The sequence below is a fragment of the Kogia breviceps genome, chromosome 4 (assembly GCF_026419965.1).
Source record: "Kogia breviceps isolate mKogBre1 chromosome 4, mKogBre1 haplotype 1, whole genome shotgun sequence".
Classification (NCBI taxonomy): domain Eukaryota; kingdom Metazoa; phylum Chordata; class Mammalia; order Artiodactyla; family Physeteridae; genus Kogia; species Kogia breviceps.
The window spans coordinates 110,404,619-110,421,398 of NC_081313.1; the positions used below are offsets into that span (position 1 = coordinate 110,404,619).

The window sequence follows — 16,780 nt, forward strand, 5'->3', positions numbered from 1 at the left end:
CAGAACCCTGTCCGAGAGAAGCCGGCTGCTGTGGAGGTCGCCTCTTTCTTCCCTCCTACCACCACTAACAGATGTTCATCAGTTGCTGGACTATTACTTGAGGACTCCTGTGGCTAAATTTGAGGAAACATTTTTATTCTCTCTTGGGAAAGTCTACACCCTGCCAGTGGATTCTAATCCGGTGGGTGCCAAAAGAAGTCCCAGATCCGTGTCCCTGATTCGGGGCCTGGGGTCGCTGAGGGCTTGAACATAACCGATTCCTGTTCCAGCTACTGGACAAGACCCTACAAATCCTCGCGTGGCTGCCGGGCGGCGGCCTCAGGGTCGCTCTCCACCGCGGGACACCCGACCCTAAGCGCGCGGCCAGCGCGGCCCTCGACGTCGGCGGGCCCCTGGCTCTTCAACTCTTAGTCCTTGCGGCTCCCGGGAAAGGCGGGAACCGAGGAGAAGCTTGAGAGGCTCGAGAGCGGGCCACCGGGCCCCAGTGCCCACTCGGTCGCGCTTGGCCCCACCCCCAAGCAGGCACCGCCCACCTCACGTCACTCGGCCTGGGCGCTCCTCTCCCGCCCAGGGGAGGACGGCGCCTTCCTCTGGAGACAGCCAGGAACTGATCCTCCCGGAAGTGACCTCACTGCCTCCTAGAGCGTCGTCCGATCCTACCGGAAGTGGCGGGCGGAGGCGGGTGGATTCCGTGCTGCGGAGGGCGAGGTGACCTCGGTGCGGGAGTGGGGTCCCGTAGTGCGGTCTCGGTGGCCCTGGGGGGGCGTGGGGGCGCCGTCTAGGCTGGGAGGGATGAGGAGCGCCGGGGAGAGTCTCGGGTTGGGGGCGGCATGTCCGGGGCCTGAGTCCAGCGTCTTTCCATCCTCCGTCCTGCAGGCGCCTCCGCGACCATGGGCCGCGAGTTTGGGCATTTGATGCGGATGCGGCATGTGATCACCTACAGCTTGTCGCCCTTCGAGCAGCGCGCCTTCCCGCACTACTTCAGCAAGGGCATCCCCAACATGCTGCGCCGCACTCGGGCGTGCATCCTTCGCGTCGCGCCGCGTGAGTGCTCTGGCCGGGCAGGGGGCTGGACTCCCATCCACAGTGGGCACTGCGGGTCCCTCACAGAGCACTCTACAGCTCGCCATGCACACGTTTTCTCATTGAATAGTCCTGAATGCCGTTGAACTGGTCATATTCTCCCTATCTTACAGATGAGGGAGGTGAGTCACAGAGAACTTAGATGACTGGCCCAAGGTCACTTGTGTGACTCCAGCATCTCCCTCTGAGGTCATCTTTACCCACTTCTGAGCGATGAACTGTTTTGTGTTAAAGGTGCAGCAGATAGTGATGATAGTTGCACAACATTGTGACTTTTCTAAAACCCACAGAAGTGTAAGTTTCAAAATGGTTAAATGATGAAGTTTATGTTATGTGAATTTGATCTCAGTTATCTCATTAAAATACTTTAAAATGTGCAACAGGGGAGGGATACGGAAGAGTTGGTCACAAATTTTCCTGGGTAAACCCCTTTCTTGTACACACCTGTAAAAATGGGTTTCTAATGTAACCTTTCTTGATCGTCTTGTTTAAGAGTGGTTTCTTAAAAACTAGAGACAGGTAGGCAGAATATGTTGTGAATCAGAAAAGAGGACTGAGATCCATGTGTCTTTTAAGTGCTCACTGCTTATTTTCATTTATTATTTTTATAGCATTCGTAGTGTTTTATCTTGTCTACACATGGGGAACACAGGAGTTCGAGAAATCCAAGAGGAAGAATCCAGCTGCCTATGAAAATGACAAATGAGCAATTCATCTGGATAATAGTTCCTTGTCTCTGAAAGACCCTTCTCCGGGAGAGGAGTCTACATTGTAGTGTCTTGAAGACATAATAAACTTATTATAGGCTGCACTGTTGTGATTTTGCGTTTTGTGTGAGCAGAGTCCTTGGATGTGACTGCTACTTTTCAAGTTCATGAATTCCCCTCCCCAGCATGAGTCCTGAACTGTTTTGGCTAGTCTGAGTTTGGTGAAGGATTGTAGCTCGCTCCTTGTTCTATAACCTACAAGAATGTAGCTGCAGCTACTCCTGTAGCTGAACAGTTGTGGATGGCATCGACTGTGGGTAATGTTGACTCCCTGCCCAATATTTCCATACTGACAATAAAATCTAGTAATTACAGTGTGTCAGGTACTCTTCTTAGCCCTTTACACAAATAAGTTCGTTTAAACCTCACAACTACCTTTGGTTTTTTGGGTTTTTTTCCTTCAAAACTACCTTTGAAGTATCACTATTACACTCATTTTGCAGATGAGGACACAGGCACAGAGAGGTTAAGTAATTTGCCTCAAATTATACAGCTAGTGAATGGTAGAGCACTAACGTTTGTGCTCTTAAAGCTGTGCTGTACCACATAATAGGAAGTCAGCTATGAAAGGAAAGGGTGAGGTGACCCCTTTGCCTCTAGAGCTGGGGTCAGCAAGCTGGTTGTGTTTGTACCAGCTTGCTAACAGTGCTTTTTAGCTGTGTATGGCCCACCCATATAGCCTAAAATATTTACTCTCTGACCCTTTATAGAAAATGTTTACCCATCTTAGAGCCTCTGAATTATCTTTCTAGTAGAAAAGACCCTTTTCCCTTCACCAGGAGATGGTGCAGGTAGGTGTTGGCAGTTTTATGCTTCTGGTTCCCCTGCTCCATTTCTAGAAACTTCGTCTCTTCTAAGGAGATTTCCTGCTGGTCCAGAGCAGCAACTTTCACAGGGCAGCCCAGCATCTGGCCCAGGCCGTGTCTTTCCTTCTTATTCTAATGATTGTTCCTGCCTTTCAGGAACCAAAACTACCTCAAAACAAAACAAAAATCAGTAAGATGGCACTGATTGTGAGGCAGGAGGAGGTACAGCTGAGACTGACAGACTTGGGCCCATATCCTTTAACTGTTGCTTCCGCAATGTGTGATAAAGGCAAGAAACCCTCATTCCTTAGCTGTGAGATTCACATCCATTAAATCGATGTATTAAGACAAAGCCATAGGTCTGAGGTAACAGTGAAATGAGTGGCATGTAAGAGTCTGGCAAGGTGGCACAGGCTTAACAAAGGACAGCAGTGTGATGAAAACTTGTCTCACCAAACATAGTCTAATTTTCCTGTTTGGCTTTTTGTCCAAGTTATTCCCAGGGCTTGCTGCCTGATCTGCAATGTATATGGGTTATAGACTCCTTTGAGAATCTGGTGAAAGCTGTGGACCTGAAGAAGGTGTAAATGCATCCTTAACCTGGCATAGTTTGAACAGGTTCACCGGCCAGGGGAGGATCGATCACTGCCTTGGCAGGCCATTGATCTCTGTTTCTTTTCCCTCCAGTTTTAGCCCCAAGCTTCCTAGGGACTATGGCCACCCTTCCTTGTCCCATATCTTGGCTTCATTTTACCCTTAGACTTTTATTCTGGTTCTTTTGAGTCCTTTGAAGATATCAGCCCGAAATCAAACTTACCCTTTCTTAGCCCAGACCAGGCACTGAGCTTCTTGGTCTGAAACCTTTTATCCCAGGAGTGCTCTACTGAGAAGACTGTCCTATAAGCCCTTGCACGTGCTAAGCTTCTGCTTTTGGATAAAATTGTTGAAGGCTGCTTTAAGCCTGTCCCTCACCAAGAGGCTTCCCTCTCTATGCTTGGAGACCCAGAGCTCTGTGTAGCAGGGTCCTGGGGGGGGGGGGGGGCGGCGCATGGGGCTGCTGGATGATGTGGAATGTGAGTTATAGTTCAGTTCACCTGTACATGATATGTATGGGATCTGGGATCATTTTATGGTTTATTCTATCTGTAGAAATGCATAGAGAAAAGGAAAATGGGTGAAGTCTCTTAAGAGGGATCACAGTTGTGGGCCTCTGTGCCTATAACCCATCCACCTGGAGCCTCCAGCCAGGGTGTGGCTCCTTCGCCTGCTGCTGGGGCACAATCACGTGTTCATTTAGCCCTTTTCCCCAGCGGTGCACCTGCTCCCACAAGGGCTTTTATCTCTGGTCTGCAGAATGCGGCAAAGGGGACTCTTCCGTCGGCCAACACAGCCCCAGAGATGCAGGCCCAGAAGTCCGTGCCAGTTCTAGCCAGCAATTGAGCAAATACACTTTGACCCTTTGTTGAAGTTTTACCTGGAAAAGGCTTTCCATTTCAGAGACTTTCATTTTTCATTAGGCATCTCCTGCTCAGGGGCAGCAGAAAAGTTTCCAATTACTGTCAAGCCCTTCATGATCTCCCCTCTACCTGGAAGGTGTTTCAGATAGCTGCTCATGTAGCTACACACTCTGTCTCCCATTTCACCCTAGGCACTTAACCTCAGAAACAGAAAATCCCTCAGAGTTGTATTCAGTTTCCAAGCTGTAAGCTATCAAACATGCTTCAGTCTCACTTTCTTCTTCTAAATTAATCATTTGAACCCCCAAATGTCAGTGCCTGAGGGGCCTCAGAGATATGCTCCCATCACATTGACAGAACAAGAAACTAAAGCCCAAAGAGGGGCAGGGCTGGAATCTGGTCAGCTACCCTACCTGGGCCCCCGGCTCCTGCCTCCCAGCCAAGCATTTCTCCTTATGGCCACCTAGACCTTTCTGCTGGAGGAAGGAACATGTACTTTGGGTTGATTCATTCAGCAAAATACTTGATTGTAGAGAGCCCCTGGACTTTTACAATTTTTATTTTTTAATGTCAGGATTAGGCCTTCACAGCTATTCAAGTGATATGGGATGGCTGTGGACAACTTCTGTCACTTCAGTTTAATGCTGTTTGGATGCTGCTTTGCTTTTAAAAGTTTTGATTTTGCTCCATATTATTTAAATAAAACGACAGTTTGTGGACACATGAAATACTCTCCCTCACAGTGATTCCTTCCACAGGCAGTAACTAATGGATCTTTTCTTTTGGGAGGAGGGATGGCATACAAGATAGAGGCTTAAGGGACTTCCCAGACGGTCCAGTAGTTGAGACTCTGCGCTTCCACCGCAGGGGGCGCGAGTTCCATCCCTGGTCGAGGAACTAAGATCCTGCATGCCTTGCAGTGAGGCCAAAAAAAAAAGAGAGAGAGGCTAGAGCTACAAAGGCTTCTGCAGTGTTGTCACACCCATGATGATGAATAGTCCTTCTTCTCCCCCATGATGAATAGTCTTTCTTCTCCCCGTGCACAGAGGGGGCCCAGAGCCTCAGGCCCTTATCCTTGGCTGTCGTATTGGCTTTATAATACAAAAAGCTACTTTGATTTTCCTTGAAATACAGGAAGGCAGAAATGGAGGATTAGGAGAAAGTGTCCGTCTTTGGAATCAGCACTTTCCAAATCCCATTTGGCACATCAGTCTAGGCTAGTTAACGGGAAGCTGGCACTCAGTCCACAGACCCAACTGGCTCTTGGATATCACGCTGTTCAGTCTTTCACTTACTTAATCAGATTTGTGTTCTTACCCAGTGTTCACTAGGTCACCACACAGCCTCTTCCCCACCCCACAAAAGTTCTAGTTAAGCCCCTACTTGGGGTCATTCTGTATCAAAGCTCAGGAGTAAAGGGAAGGAACAGCTAACTAGCCTCAAAATTGCAGGACTGCTTAGGTTAGTTTGGCATAGTTCTGCTTCTCAATGTTCCTTAAGTGCAAGCAGTGGTATCTCCCTCCAGGCCTTGCCTGGTCCTGAGAGGACTGGAACCAGGCAGACAGATCTGTGGAGTCACACCCCACCCAATCCCAGCTCTGAGGCCCACCATACCACCCTCTTCTCCCTTGGCAAGAGGATTCATGACTGTCCTGTTCCACCTTCAGCTATGCCACATCTCCTCCACTTTTCCTTGGGGAACAGGCAGGCCCTCACCACATAGCCAACCTGTGAAGATGAGAAGGGCTTTGGGAAGAGGTAACAGCCAGGTGTTCAGGGAGACACAAGGCAGAAAAAAAATCTTGTTGCATTTGTCTTCTTGACTTTTCCTTCCAGGTTATAAGAAAATCTGAAGTCCTATATATCTCCTTAGAATTCACACCTTTCCGCACAAATTTATTAAAATGTCTATGTCATTTAATAAGTACCCATAACTACTCATGGTTTAGGTACATGCTCTTTCTTGGTCTAGAAACTTGTGTTGGTTCCTACTTAAGGTGACAATGTTTGGGGCTTTGGAGAGATCTCAGCCCCATGCCTGCTTCCCTGAGGCTGCTGGAAGGATGTGCTCTGTAAAAGGCACAGTCAGCTACTGGCAAGAAAGCCAGTAATTCAATGTTGACAATGTTAATCACCACCATCAAGCTCTCTCACTGACTTAGGGGCCCCTGCTATCTCCTCATTCACATTTTTAAAAAGGAAACAAAGTCAACCTATACTTATTAATTCAATTCACCCATGATTGAAACACCACCAGTCAGTCCTGATTGCCCTTCCCCTGGGAGATGGCAGGTAGGCCAGACTTTGAACTTTCTGCAGCTGGGTTTCCACTCTTTACAGAGATGATGTGGAACAAATAATTAGGGTGATAGTCCATCTATACAAATGGGGATCTGGGGCACTTGTAGACCATGCTTGCTGAAGTATCCTCCCACAGAAGGGAGATAAGGGCCTTATCCAATTGCCTGTAACAAAATAGGTCAGTGCTTCTTTCCTAGACAAGGCTGAAAGGGGTCAACACTATTTCTGAAGACCTCATTATTAGAATTCTGTTTTGACTAGAGTGATCTCACTGAGCTATTTTGGAATCAAAACGTGGCCAGGTGTCTGGTCTCCCTCAATGGCTTCATGTGGCTTCTCAAAGGGGAGGAGGTAGTGCCGACTTTTGGCAAAATGGGTGAAAAGGTCCATGCCAGCAACACGATCACTCAAAGTCCAGATGAGGGATCAGTAAATACTACGTGCCTGAAAGGCAGGCCTTGAGCACATTCCACTCTGGTAGACATTAACTTATTAAATTGACCCTGACTGCAAATATAAACTTTGCCCCCATCTCACTTGGCAACCATAGAAGAGGCAGATCTATCTATAAAAGGAAGTGGGAACTGTCCCCAGCCTTCAGGATCCAATATCCCATCTATTGAGATGTGGCACCTCAAACTCTTTGCAGTACTCCTGGTCTGCCTGTTGCTGTTAGGCCAGGTAAGAGGGATACATACGTGGGTGGGTGGGGATGGTAGTGGTGGTGGAAGAACTGTAAGCAGACCTTGAGTGCCAGACTCAGTCCTGAGGAATGGACCCTCTGCTCTGAGTCTACAGCATCAGGTGGGGTGGGGGGGATCATTATTCCAAGTTGTACAGCAAGGCTTCAACTCTTCCATACCTGAGGTGAATCTGTCTTTGTCCTACAGGTATATGGCTCCCCAATACGAGAACTGAGTTCAGCAAAGAGAAGGCTGAGGAGAATGACCCCATTTTGGAGAGGGGTTTCCCTCAGGCCCATTGGAGCCTCCTGTCGGGATGATTCTGAATGTATCACAAGGCTATGCAGGTACTCCACAAACCTGAGCCCAAGAGGCCTGGGAAGCTGTGCAAAGGAGAGATCAGCACATACACAGACCTAAAAATAAAACTGGGGTGGAAGAGTGCCTGGGTTGAGGTGGGAGCTCCATGGGGGAGAATCCCTCAAGAGTTAAAAGCTAAGAAAGGCTCCACACAGGTACCATGAAAGAGTAGTTCCTTTCCTTTCTTCACTCTACCTTGAGATTGGTATCAAGCAGAGGAAGGAAATGCAGTAGAGGTGGCTCTGGGCACTGCTAGACCTCTGTCTTAAAAATCACCTTTTCTTTTCCCTTAGACAAAGACGTTGTTCCTTAAGTGTGGCCCAGGAATGATGTATATACACCAGGGGAAAAGAGGACAGCACTTACCTACAACAATGCTCCGTTCTATGGAATATTGATTAACTGCATTTGGTTGGAGGCACTTAAGTGAAACAATGTTGTGTTTTTAGATGTTTAAAGACAGGTGTATGCTTTAAATTGGTCTCCCTTTCTTCTTACAATGTTGATATGCAGATAAGCATAACTAAACTTGTCAACTTCAGAGTTTATTTTTCTATGTATACTATTAAATGTCTCAAACTGAAATTCTGGCAGCCTGGAATTCATGCTTTTGAGGGGAAGAAGAATTTATTTTGTATCCTATAGAAAACCCAGCATTGCCTAATAATAACATGTTAACTTCTCAATCCGGAAAGCGCAGTGAGAGTTAACATTTCTTGAAGAAATAAAGAACACAATGGCAGGCTAAAGGCAAAAGTTTACTAATAGCTAGTGATTAACCTTGGCAAGTTCATATACTATGGCCCTGGATCCTAACCCTTCACTCCATGTAAAGAACATTTCAGTGAGGTGTCAAAAGATAGGCAATATTGGGACTCAGTATGTGACGATGTGCCCTAGTTTGTCTATGAACAGAGAACTGGAAGAAAATGAAACAATAAAAGCCCAAGCCACCAAGAATAACAAAAAGGATGTGTTTGACATTTCTGTTGGAGCAGGGTGAATTCTGATCTATGCAGAAGGACCCATGGCCAGCCAGTTCAGAATTTCTATAATCAGAAATTAAGACCTGGACTGATGGGACCAGACTTTTAAAGAAGCATAGCACTGGTCCCTAAAATACAAAACAGAAATTACACAAAAAGGGCAAAGTAGGAGTTGAAGAAGTATAGAGAGCAGTGTTTATAAACTTTAATACAGAAAATCTATTTGATATTTATTAAACTTCGTTTCTCCAGCTATGGTTTGGCATTATACAAAGCATCTTAATGACACAGTAGAGTTAAAAAGATCTTTACAAATTGAAATGTGATACCCTTGTCTCCAAATATTTTAATTGCCATAAATTTGTTTAAAAATACACATTAAACGCATGTTTGACACTCTAAACTTTCTATAATCTCAATACCACAAAATACATATAATATACTATACAGATGTGGAAAAATCTAGTTAGTATATAATACTTTGCTCACCATTAACAGCTTTGTTATGTGAAATGCAGATACTGACTTAGAAATCCTAGCTTTTGAGCCCCAAAGTACCTCTGAAATTTTAATGTATTACAACAAATAAAAATCACAGTATATAATTGAAATTTTGGTTGAACATGTCAGATGCCTAAATATTTTGGATAAAAGAAATGTAAAACAAAGATTTGGATCATGTACAAAACAAAGGCATTCTATCAGACATTAACAGTACCTTTCTGTAGAATCAACAAGGCTTTTTATCAGCGGCATTACCTCCCCTCCAAAACCCTCCCCAAATATCAAACCATTATTCACCAAATAATTTTAATTTCAAATAAAAGGATTTTCAATAAATATATAAGTATTTCCATCCTCCATATACAAAATTTCTTAAAACCATTCAAAACGGAGGCTAGATAGAAATTTTCATAACTGTGCTTACCAACCCTACATCTGGTCTTCAAGGGTGATGCCTTTTCAGGCACTACCACCTGGGCCAGCTCTGTTGGTGAGCCCCATCCCGCCCCGACCCCAGTACTGCTGAATGCTCATGTCAATGATTTGCCAGGTGTGTGCATAAAGTTGTAAAATGGGGACACTTCTTGAACAGCAACAACAAACTCAACAGTATGGATAATCATGGCATTGATTTGAAAGGCAGCATTTCCAAATAGATATTTTCCAGAGAGGAACACAGCAGGTAGAAAATTCCAATGGATAAAAGCTGAAAAGAAACCCTATGTGGAAGCAGTAAGAGGTCAAAACTGAATATTACTAGAATTTCTGGGTGAGAGCTTTTTTCCCCATGCTCATTTAGAGAGCTTTTTAGCTGTTTCTTTTTAAAAATGGGAATTTATGCTTAGCTGAGCAATGGTGGCAAGGAGAGGTCCAAGCTGACATTCCTGAAAGTCAACTTCATTATATGACGATTACTTAGGTTGCTAAAAGATTATAAGACTTGGTCTAGACTTAACTCTAATGCCTTATTCTGTGACCAAATTCTATCAAACAGAAGAGACTGAGATATTCTTTCCATTCGCTTTTCTGGAGACTGTAAGTTCTTTTTAATTAACCATATGGTTCGAGTAAATAGAATCTGTATCCGCCTTACCAACTGTTAATAACTGACTTCCTATCACTTGCCGGCTTAGTTACAGGGTCTAGGGGTCTAAAATGAATTTCTCTATTAGTGAATATGTGAAAGATATGCTCACAAACATGAACAATTTGGCCTCTTGTCACTACATATTCTAAGTCATTCAATACTTATCTCTTCTTTTTACTGAATAGCAACCTTAGATGTGCAATATTATTTATTATTGGAAAAAAGTCTGCCTCTCCAACACATAGATACATGAAATTGAAATGAAATCTGTGTTCCACATAATTAGGGAATATGAGTTATAGGAATCTATATGGATTTGAAATGTTTTGCTTCCCAATTTATTTAGGAAAAATAAAAAATCATCACAATCTGCCTAAAACATCATTCCCAGTAGATGTTCGTGGGACCCAGAGGCAAACTTCTATAATTCAAAATACATTATGAGGCCCGTTTGTTCAATTAGCAACTGGAAAATTAAAATCCTTCCCACCCTGTAAGAGCCCTATTATACTACAGAAGGGCTCAAATATATTTTAAAAGTTAATTTACTACAAATCATAGTAATTAAGCTTTAACAATCTAAAAGGAATATACATTGCACCCTTGAACATTAATATTCAAGGTGTCAATAAGAAAGTGTCTTAGATCAATTTAATAAATAATGTGGAAATAGTTGCACTAAGCTAAAATACTAAACACACACATTTTTGACAAACTAACTTCATGTTTTCATACATACATACATACATATATATAAAGTGTGTATGTGTACATAATTTTAAAATCCAAAGTCGCATACCCTCACACTTAGAAGAGTGCACAGCGTACCTCTCCCCTACACAACTAGGCATCACTGACGAGCAATCACGGGCTGTGCTGAAACTCGCAGAGTGCTGCTGGCCTCCAGCCAGAAATTTCACTTAGAACAGGTGTGTTTTGTAGGCTCTTGCTTCACAATGCAAGCTTATTCAATAAGGTAATTTCTCGAAGTTACTGTCATTAAATATAAAAATGATGCTGTCTGATCTAGCTGATTAAACCTTTCTTTAATGAAAAGAAACAAACAACAATTAAAAAACAACAACAGCAGCGAACCTAATAAAGCCATAAGTGTATCGTTCAAAGTGCAACCCAGATGCCTGTGGATCCACCAGCGTGAGAGCCCCACAGAGCACAGGCATGTGTGGGCACGTGCACACGTTACTCTAGACAGCTTTTACACTGGAGAGTTAAACTAGTGATGATCAACCTTCTCTACTCTTCAGCAACTACAGCTGTAAATTTATCTGAAGTACTCGTTGCTTATAAAGTCAGTTCTTAACTACTTGCCCAGAAAAAGGTGGCACTGAGGCAAGAAATGGGCTGAATGCCCCCCAGCCAGACTGGACCTGGGCTGGACTGAGGAAGCTTGAATCACCTGGAGGGGAGTGCTCCCCACAGCCCAGCCTAGGCCGGGCAAGACTATACCATGTGACAGCTTCATCCACCATAATATGTTCGTTGGTTGCCTGTAAAGAGTCCAGTGGGGTAGGCTACTGCCTCCTGGCATACAAGTGTGGTCTTAGAGAAGTCAACAGAGTAATTTTTTAAATAGCTGCTATTTTTATAATTAACTATATTAAATACAAGTCTCAGACTAAGTAAGTTTCTAGCTATTTGTCAAAATCAGTTGTAAATAGAGAACACTGAAGACACCTACTGAGGAAGAAGGAATGGTCGCCTGTGAAGGAGTGCAAAGTATGTGCTGGAACAGATGAAGACAGACAGAACTTCTGAGGAGATGGACACAGAGGAGGGGGAGTGGTGTTTCCAGAGACTATTACACTGAAAATTCAATTATTTAGAAAAGGATTTTGATCCATTGCCTATTACCACCTGGTGGGAAAAACCCTTAACAATGAAAAGCTTGTAGAAATTCATTTTCCAAGAATTAACACAGTTTTAGAGAAAGCGTACTTTTAGCACAGCACCAAAAAACATGCGGGAAATTCTGCTTTAACAAATTATCACTGTGATCTGGGAAATGCTCCTACTACCTCTCAGGACCCACAAGAGACTAGAACATACTGGAACTCAGAAGTGCCCCACTGGCTGCTGTTGCTGGAAGTCTAAAAGCTCAGAGGATACTTTTTCCATTTCTAAGATATCACGGAAAATTAAGGAATCAGAGTCAGAGAAATCAGAGAAGAACAGGACAAACATCTACTTGATTAACTGTGGCAAGTTTCTTACTGAATAACGATCACTGAGAAGCTGTCCTCTTAAGGAAAACTGTTCCTAAAACACACTAAGATTAAGTTAGCAAGGTATCAGAGGCAATTTCTCCAAGGGAAAATTGTTAAATTCAGCATAATTTGGAGATCTGAATCTTCAGTGATATGCAAAAACAACTTGAGGTACAAAACCATTAAGAAGCTCTATATGAGGCCACAGGACAATGAAAGTTCACTAGCTTCATAAGTAAGTGTAGACTCAGACACAGAGGAGTCATTATACCACTGGTCTTGGAGATTTTCTATCCCTTCTTTCCCATTTCAAGCCTTAGCAATCATCTATAAATAGCAGGGCAATCCTTTTTTCTGATTGGATGGATTCATTTTTGAAATTGGGAGAAGGACAAACTATCTTTTGAAGCAGCATTACCCAACAGGTTAGACTAAGTCATGTACCAAAGCATTAGCTTTTCTGAAAGAATTAATCTTTATGTGACCCTAAAGGACAACTGAAAAGGAAAGAAAATTTAACATTATTACTACAGAATACCAACCATATGGGTGATCTGCAACTAGTGTAAAACTTCATCTGTAAACAATCCATAGACTCTTCATTTAAAGGTAAGATTTAAGGCACACCAGACATGATAGGGGCACTAAAAACAAAAGATAGAAGGTATTATTTCTCACTTTTGACTCCTATATGCACCTTATAGGGAAATGTACTTTGATATACAACTCTTACAGAGCTGGCTTCTCAAGCTCTACCCCAGCTTCCCTCCCCTTCCCAAGAGAATTCATACTGAACCAAGTTAGGTACTTTTCTAGTGTGAATTTTCTGATCCCATCAGAAATATACATCATTGATGAGGGCCTTCATAATACAAAGGTAGTAAACACAAGACAGGTTTAAAAGGAGAAACTGATCATCTCTACATCAGGCATTAGAGCTCTAAGTTGTATAGTAAAAGCACACACACCAAAGCTCCAGCCCATTCCTACATCAGTCACTGAATGCTCCTATCAGAACACCACAATCTAGTGTGGGAAAAAAGTTTTAAATTAGAATTCTGAAGAGAGATTTTACCCTACAAACATCATCAATGCAAGAGATATAGGCAGCAACGCTCAGGAGTTAGATCAACCTTTGTTCGACAGTAACTTATTCTGTTTCAGTTAAGTGTCAAATTATTAGTAACAAAAACCCCCAAAAACCAAAAAGCATGGTTTTAATAAAATCCATAAGGTTCAAGATTGTCCTTTTATGAAACCCTTCACATGATATGCTTCTCCTAGAAAGTCTGCCTGCCCTCTTTCGTAATGCATTAAATGCAAGTTATAGTCACCTTGTGATTGCTATAGTGTTATTAACACATGTTCACAGTTCTTGAAATAATGCATACCAAATCAGACACATTTCATTTTACATCCATGTAGAACGCCATCTTCTCATATTTAAGTGATTTTTCATGTGTAGAAGAATATCCTTAATACTAAGTATAAATTCTGCAATAATAAAATTGTACTTAAGATCTGAAGTAGTATCAGGTAGTAGGTGTAGAAAGAACATGTCCACATTCTAGATGAACCAACTCTTACTCTTAGAAGAGTTACCACAAAAAGACATTATTTTTAGGTAACAAAGCTCCCAAAGTATATAAATAAAAATGCCTACATTAAATTTACACAAAATATTCAACAGAGTAAATTTATAGGCAGAAATAACTAAGTTTTAAACTAGCCCCAATCTGGGCACTTAAAAAAATTAAAATAAATAGAATTTCAACTGATTAGTTATGAATTGCAACCGAAATTTCAATCTTATTACAGGTCATTGAAACCAGCTTATCAACGTGCTGCAGATTTAAAAGCATTTAAATAATTTTTCATATTGGGAATATTGAAGGGGTCAACTACATGATGGCTTTGGGTTATAAAAAAACAACACATGAACCAGGGAGGAGAAAACCATTCCTCATTCTTAGTGTCGACTAGGTGGTATGTTATGGCAGTTTTCCTTCATGATGTGACACAGTGTTGTGGAGAAAATCAGAGGCAACAAGAATGTGTTCAGTTCAGGATATCAACTTGGCATCCTGGCGAAGCCAGTGCAGTCCCTGCCGGGTATAACGAACTAGGTCTGTCATGATGCTTGCGTTAAAGATGAGAGGACCCATTACTTTATCCAGTTCAGCAAAGAATTCTAGAAAACCAAAAACACTTATTAAATGATGCACACTCTTTTGAATCAGTGCTTTATAAAATTTTTAGTCTAGACTGTAAAATACTATTCATATAAAGTAAAAAGCACTCCCTCCTGCACTAAAATAACTCTTAGTGTTTTAAAACAAATCATTCCATAGTCTCTCAAGTTATATTTTTTCCCTAAGTCATGAAACATTTTTAAAAGACTATATGGTCAGGAATTAAGTGTTATACATATAAACAAAATGTCACTGATGGAAATTGCTAGTATGCAGCAAACATTATTAAAATGGAGACCTAATTCTACAATGTACTATTACTCAAAACATTCTCTGTGAACTGTTTCTGTATAAGAAGCAAGTGGTACCAAAAAGGAGGATGTTATCTGCATTTTTTCCCGTAAGAGCCACTGTGAGGTTAGACAACCTTTCTGCTATAATCATATGTCATGCAACTTTGATACATTAAATCTCATGCTTTAGACAGTAGTTTTAAAATGTAAGAGACAGAAATGAAAGGATTCTTCCTATGCAAACAAATACAGACTGATGTGCATGTAAGGTAGGGTACAGAGAGGAGGAAGGAATGATAATATCCTGACATTTGATCCCAATGCAATTTTGGAAGAAGACGGACGTAGGACTCAGTAAGGAGAGTTTTTACATGTGCAGTGATGACAAAGACCTCAGTATACTTAAACAAGATAAGAAGTAATCAAACAGTTGAGGAGAAAAGAATCTTCTTTATAGAATTCCAGCTAATAAATTCCTGATGAATTTTCTGTTTCCTAATGGAATAGCACATGTAGGTGATGACCATCAATGGACGCTAAAAGCCTAAGTTAAAGTTTAATAGGGAATCTTAACATCAAACTGAGTCAGGCTGACACCATCTGTATGAATCAATGGTCAAATCTTACTGACACTAAAAAAGGGATAACCATTACATGCCTCGTGATATGATGTAATAGGAAATATAGAGTAACACCTATGAAAAGTTCTTATCTAAAATAATGAACTTGAATCTAATCAAGTCTCAAGATATAACTATCAGCATGAACGAAATGAGGGGGACAGAAGAGCAAGCTAGATGTACCATGAAGAAGTGATCAGCCAAATCTAGACTATGACACATTCTATGCTGCAGTTTCTCCTTGACATCAATGGCATGCCCGACCCCCCACCCCCCCCACAAAAAAGTGGAGGAGAGGGAGATATTTAAGAGACTGATTAATGAATGTTTGGATCTTGTTTGAAACAAACCCAACTGTTTAAAAAAAAAGGCATATTTGAGAAAATAGGGAAATCTGATGGGAGACTATGTCTTAGACGACATAAAGGAGTCATTGTTAATTTTGGTGGCTGTGATAAAGGCATGGTGGTCATGTTTTTGAAAACTCCTTATCACCTAAGGATGCACACCAAAGTATGTTCAGGTGAAATGTCGTTATCTGATACATGCTTTAAAATACACAGGGTAAAGAAAAGTAGGATGGGGGGCGGTGGGGGGCGGTGGGGTGTGGGAGATAAAACAAGATTAGTAAAATATGTTGTTGAAGCTGAACTTGAGTAAAAGGTACATGGGGTTCATTATACCATTCTCTTTCCTTTAGTCAATGTTTGCAAACTGCCATACAATAGGTAGGAAGGTAGGCAGGCAGGCAGGCAAGTAAGTGTGTAAGCAAGGAGCCGGGAAGAGAAGAAAGAAAGTGAGGGGGGAAGGGATGGTGGGAGGGAGGGAAAGGAAAGGAAGAATGATGCTAGAAAACTGGCATCAGGGAGAAGAATGTAAAGTAGGGATGATTTAAGAAGAATTTCAGCTTTGTAACCTTTCCTGAGTAGCACTGACAATATTTAAAATTTTAGAAACAAATTAGGTTTTCAAAAACATTACTTTTTATTGCATGTTGGGGTTCCCCTTCTACCTTTCTCCCACCATTATCCCTCTTTAGGGATAGGAATTTTTCACTTTCATCTGATTACCTGTTCATGCTATAAGTATTTAAATATACTCTGTGACAAAAGGACACTTGATTGATTGGCTACTTCAAGTGTTTCTCTACAAAGGAACTGCCTGAATACATGCTACACACACATATTTACTAAAACATCTACTAAAATAAGATGGTGTCTATCTTGTACTTTTCCAAAGATCTTTAATACTTTCCAATTCTCAGTGTTCTTAGTTTTGGAGGTAACAAACATGGTGCAAGGCCTCAAATGACCTAATATTAAAGAATGCTATAAGTCTATTCATTTTGTAGTCTCTTTTATCATATAAGTTTCTTCCAATATACCTAAAAATCCAATATGAAAATGCTTTCTTATA

The 16,780-nt window shown here is 41.9% G+C and overlaps 3 protein-coding genes across 12 annotated transcripts in view; 2 read left to right on the forward strand and 1 right to left on the reverse strand.

Annotated features, from left to right (window-relative positions):
* Positions 1-8,037, forward strand: part of LEAP2 (liver enriched antimicrobial peptide 2) — a 34,046-nt gene extending 26,009 nt beyond the window's left edge. For 2 of the 3 annotated variants that reach the window (XR_010840228.1, XR_010840230.1), the window contains exon 3: positions 7,305-7,367. Coding sequence is in view for 1 of the 3 variants with exons in the window: in XM_059062367.2 (XP_058918350.2) it covers positions 7,039-7,095; positions 7,305-7,444; positions 7,751-7,787 (234 nt within the window). In the remaining 2 variants the exon portion in view is untranslated. Of the gene's footprint in view, positions 1-7,038; positions 7,096-7,304; positions 7,445-7,750 lie in introns of those variants that run through there. The other variant, XM_059062367.2, reaches the window with a different exon arrangement.
* Positions 608-1,894, forward strand: UQCRQ (ubiquinol-cytochrome c reductase complex III subunit VII). 2 transcript variants are annotated; one of them, XM_059059980.2, is made up of 3 exons: positions 608-708; positions 877-1,044; positions 1,695-1,894. In XM_059059980.2, exons 2-3 carry the CDS (start codon positions 891-893, stop codon positions 1,787-1,789), a joined length of 249 nt encoding a protein of 82 aa, XP_058915963.1. In that variant the 5' UTR covers positions 608-708; positions 877-890; the 3' UTR covers positions 1,790-1,894. The 2 variants fall into 2 exon arrangements, with proteins under 2 accessions (XP_058915963.1, XP_058915962.1); XM_059059979.2 differs by having other exon boundaries at positions 610-717.
* A 596-nt stretch (positions 8,038-8,633) lies between the features above and the next one.
* Positions 8,634-16,780, reverse strand: part of AFF4 (ALF transcription elongation factor 4) — a 105,481-nt gene continuing 97,334 nt past the window's right edge. For 6 of the 7 annotated variants that reach the window (XM_059059904.2, XM_059059906.2, XM_067031618.1 and 3 more), the window contains one exon: positions 8,634-14,450. In XM_059059904.2, the coding sequence (XP_058915887.1) occupies positions 14,323-14,450 (128 nt within the window). In that variant the 3' untranslated portion in view covers positions 8,634-14,322. The remainder of the gene's footprint in view (positions 14,451-16,780) is intronic. The other variant, XM_059059907.2, reaches the window with a different exon arrangement.

Excerpts from the sequence above, each read along its gene's own strand:
- UQCRQ (XM_059059980.2), top strand. The coding sequence starts at position 891 with ATGGGCCGCGAGTTTGGGCATTTGATGCGGATGCGGCATGTGATCACC. Across the intron at positions 1,045-1,694 it reads CATCCTTCGCGTCGCGCCGC|CATTCGTAGTGTTTTATCTT; the intron begins GTGAGTGCTCTG and ends TTATTTTTATAG.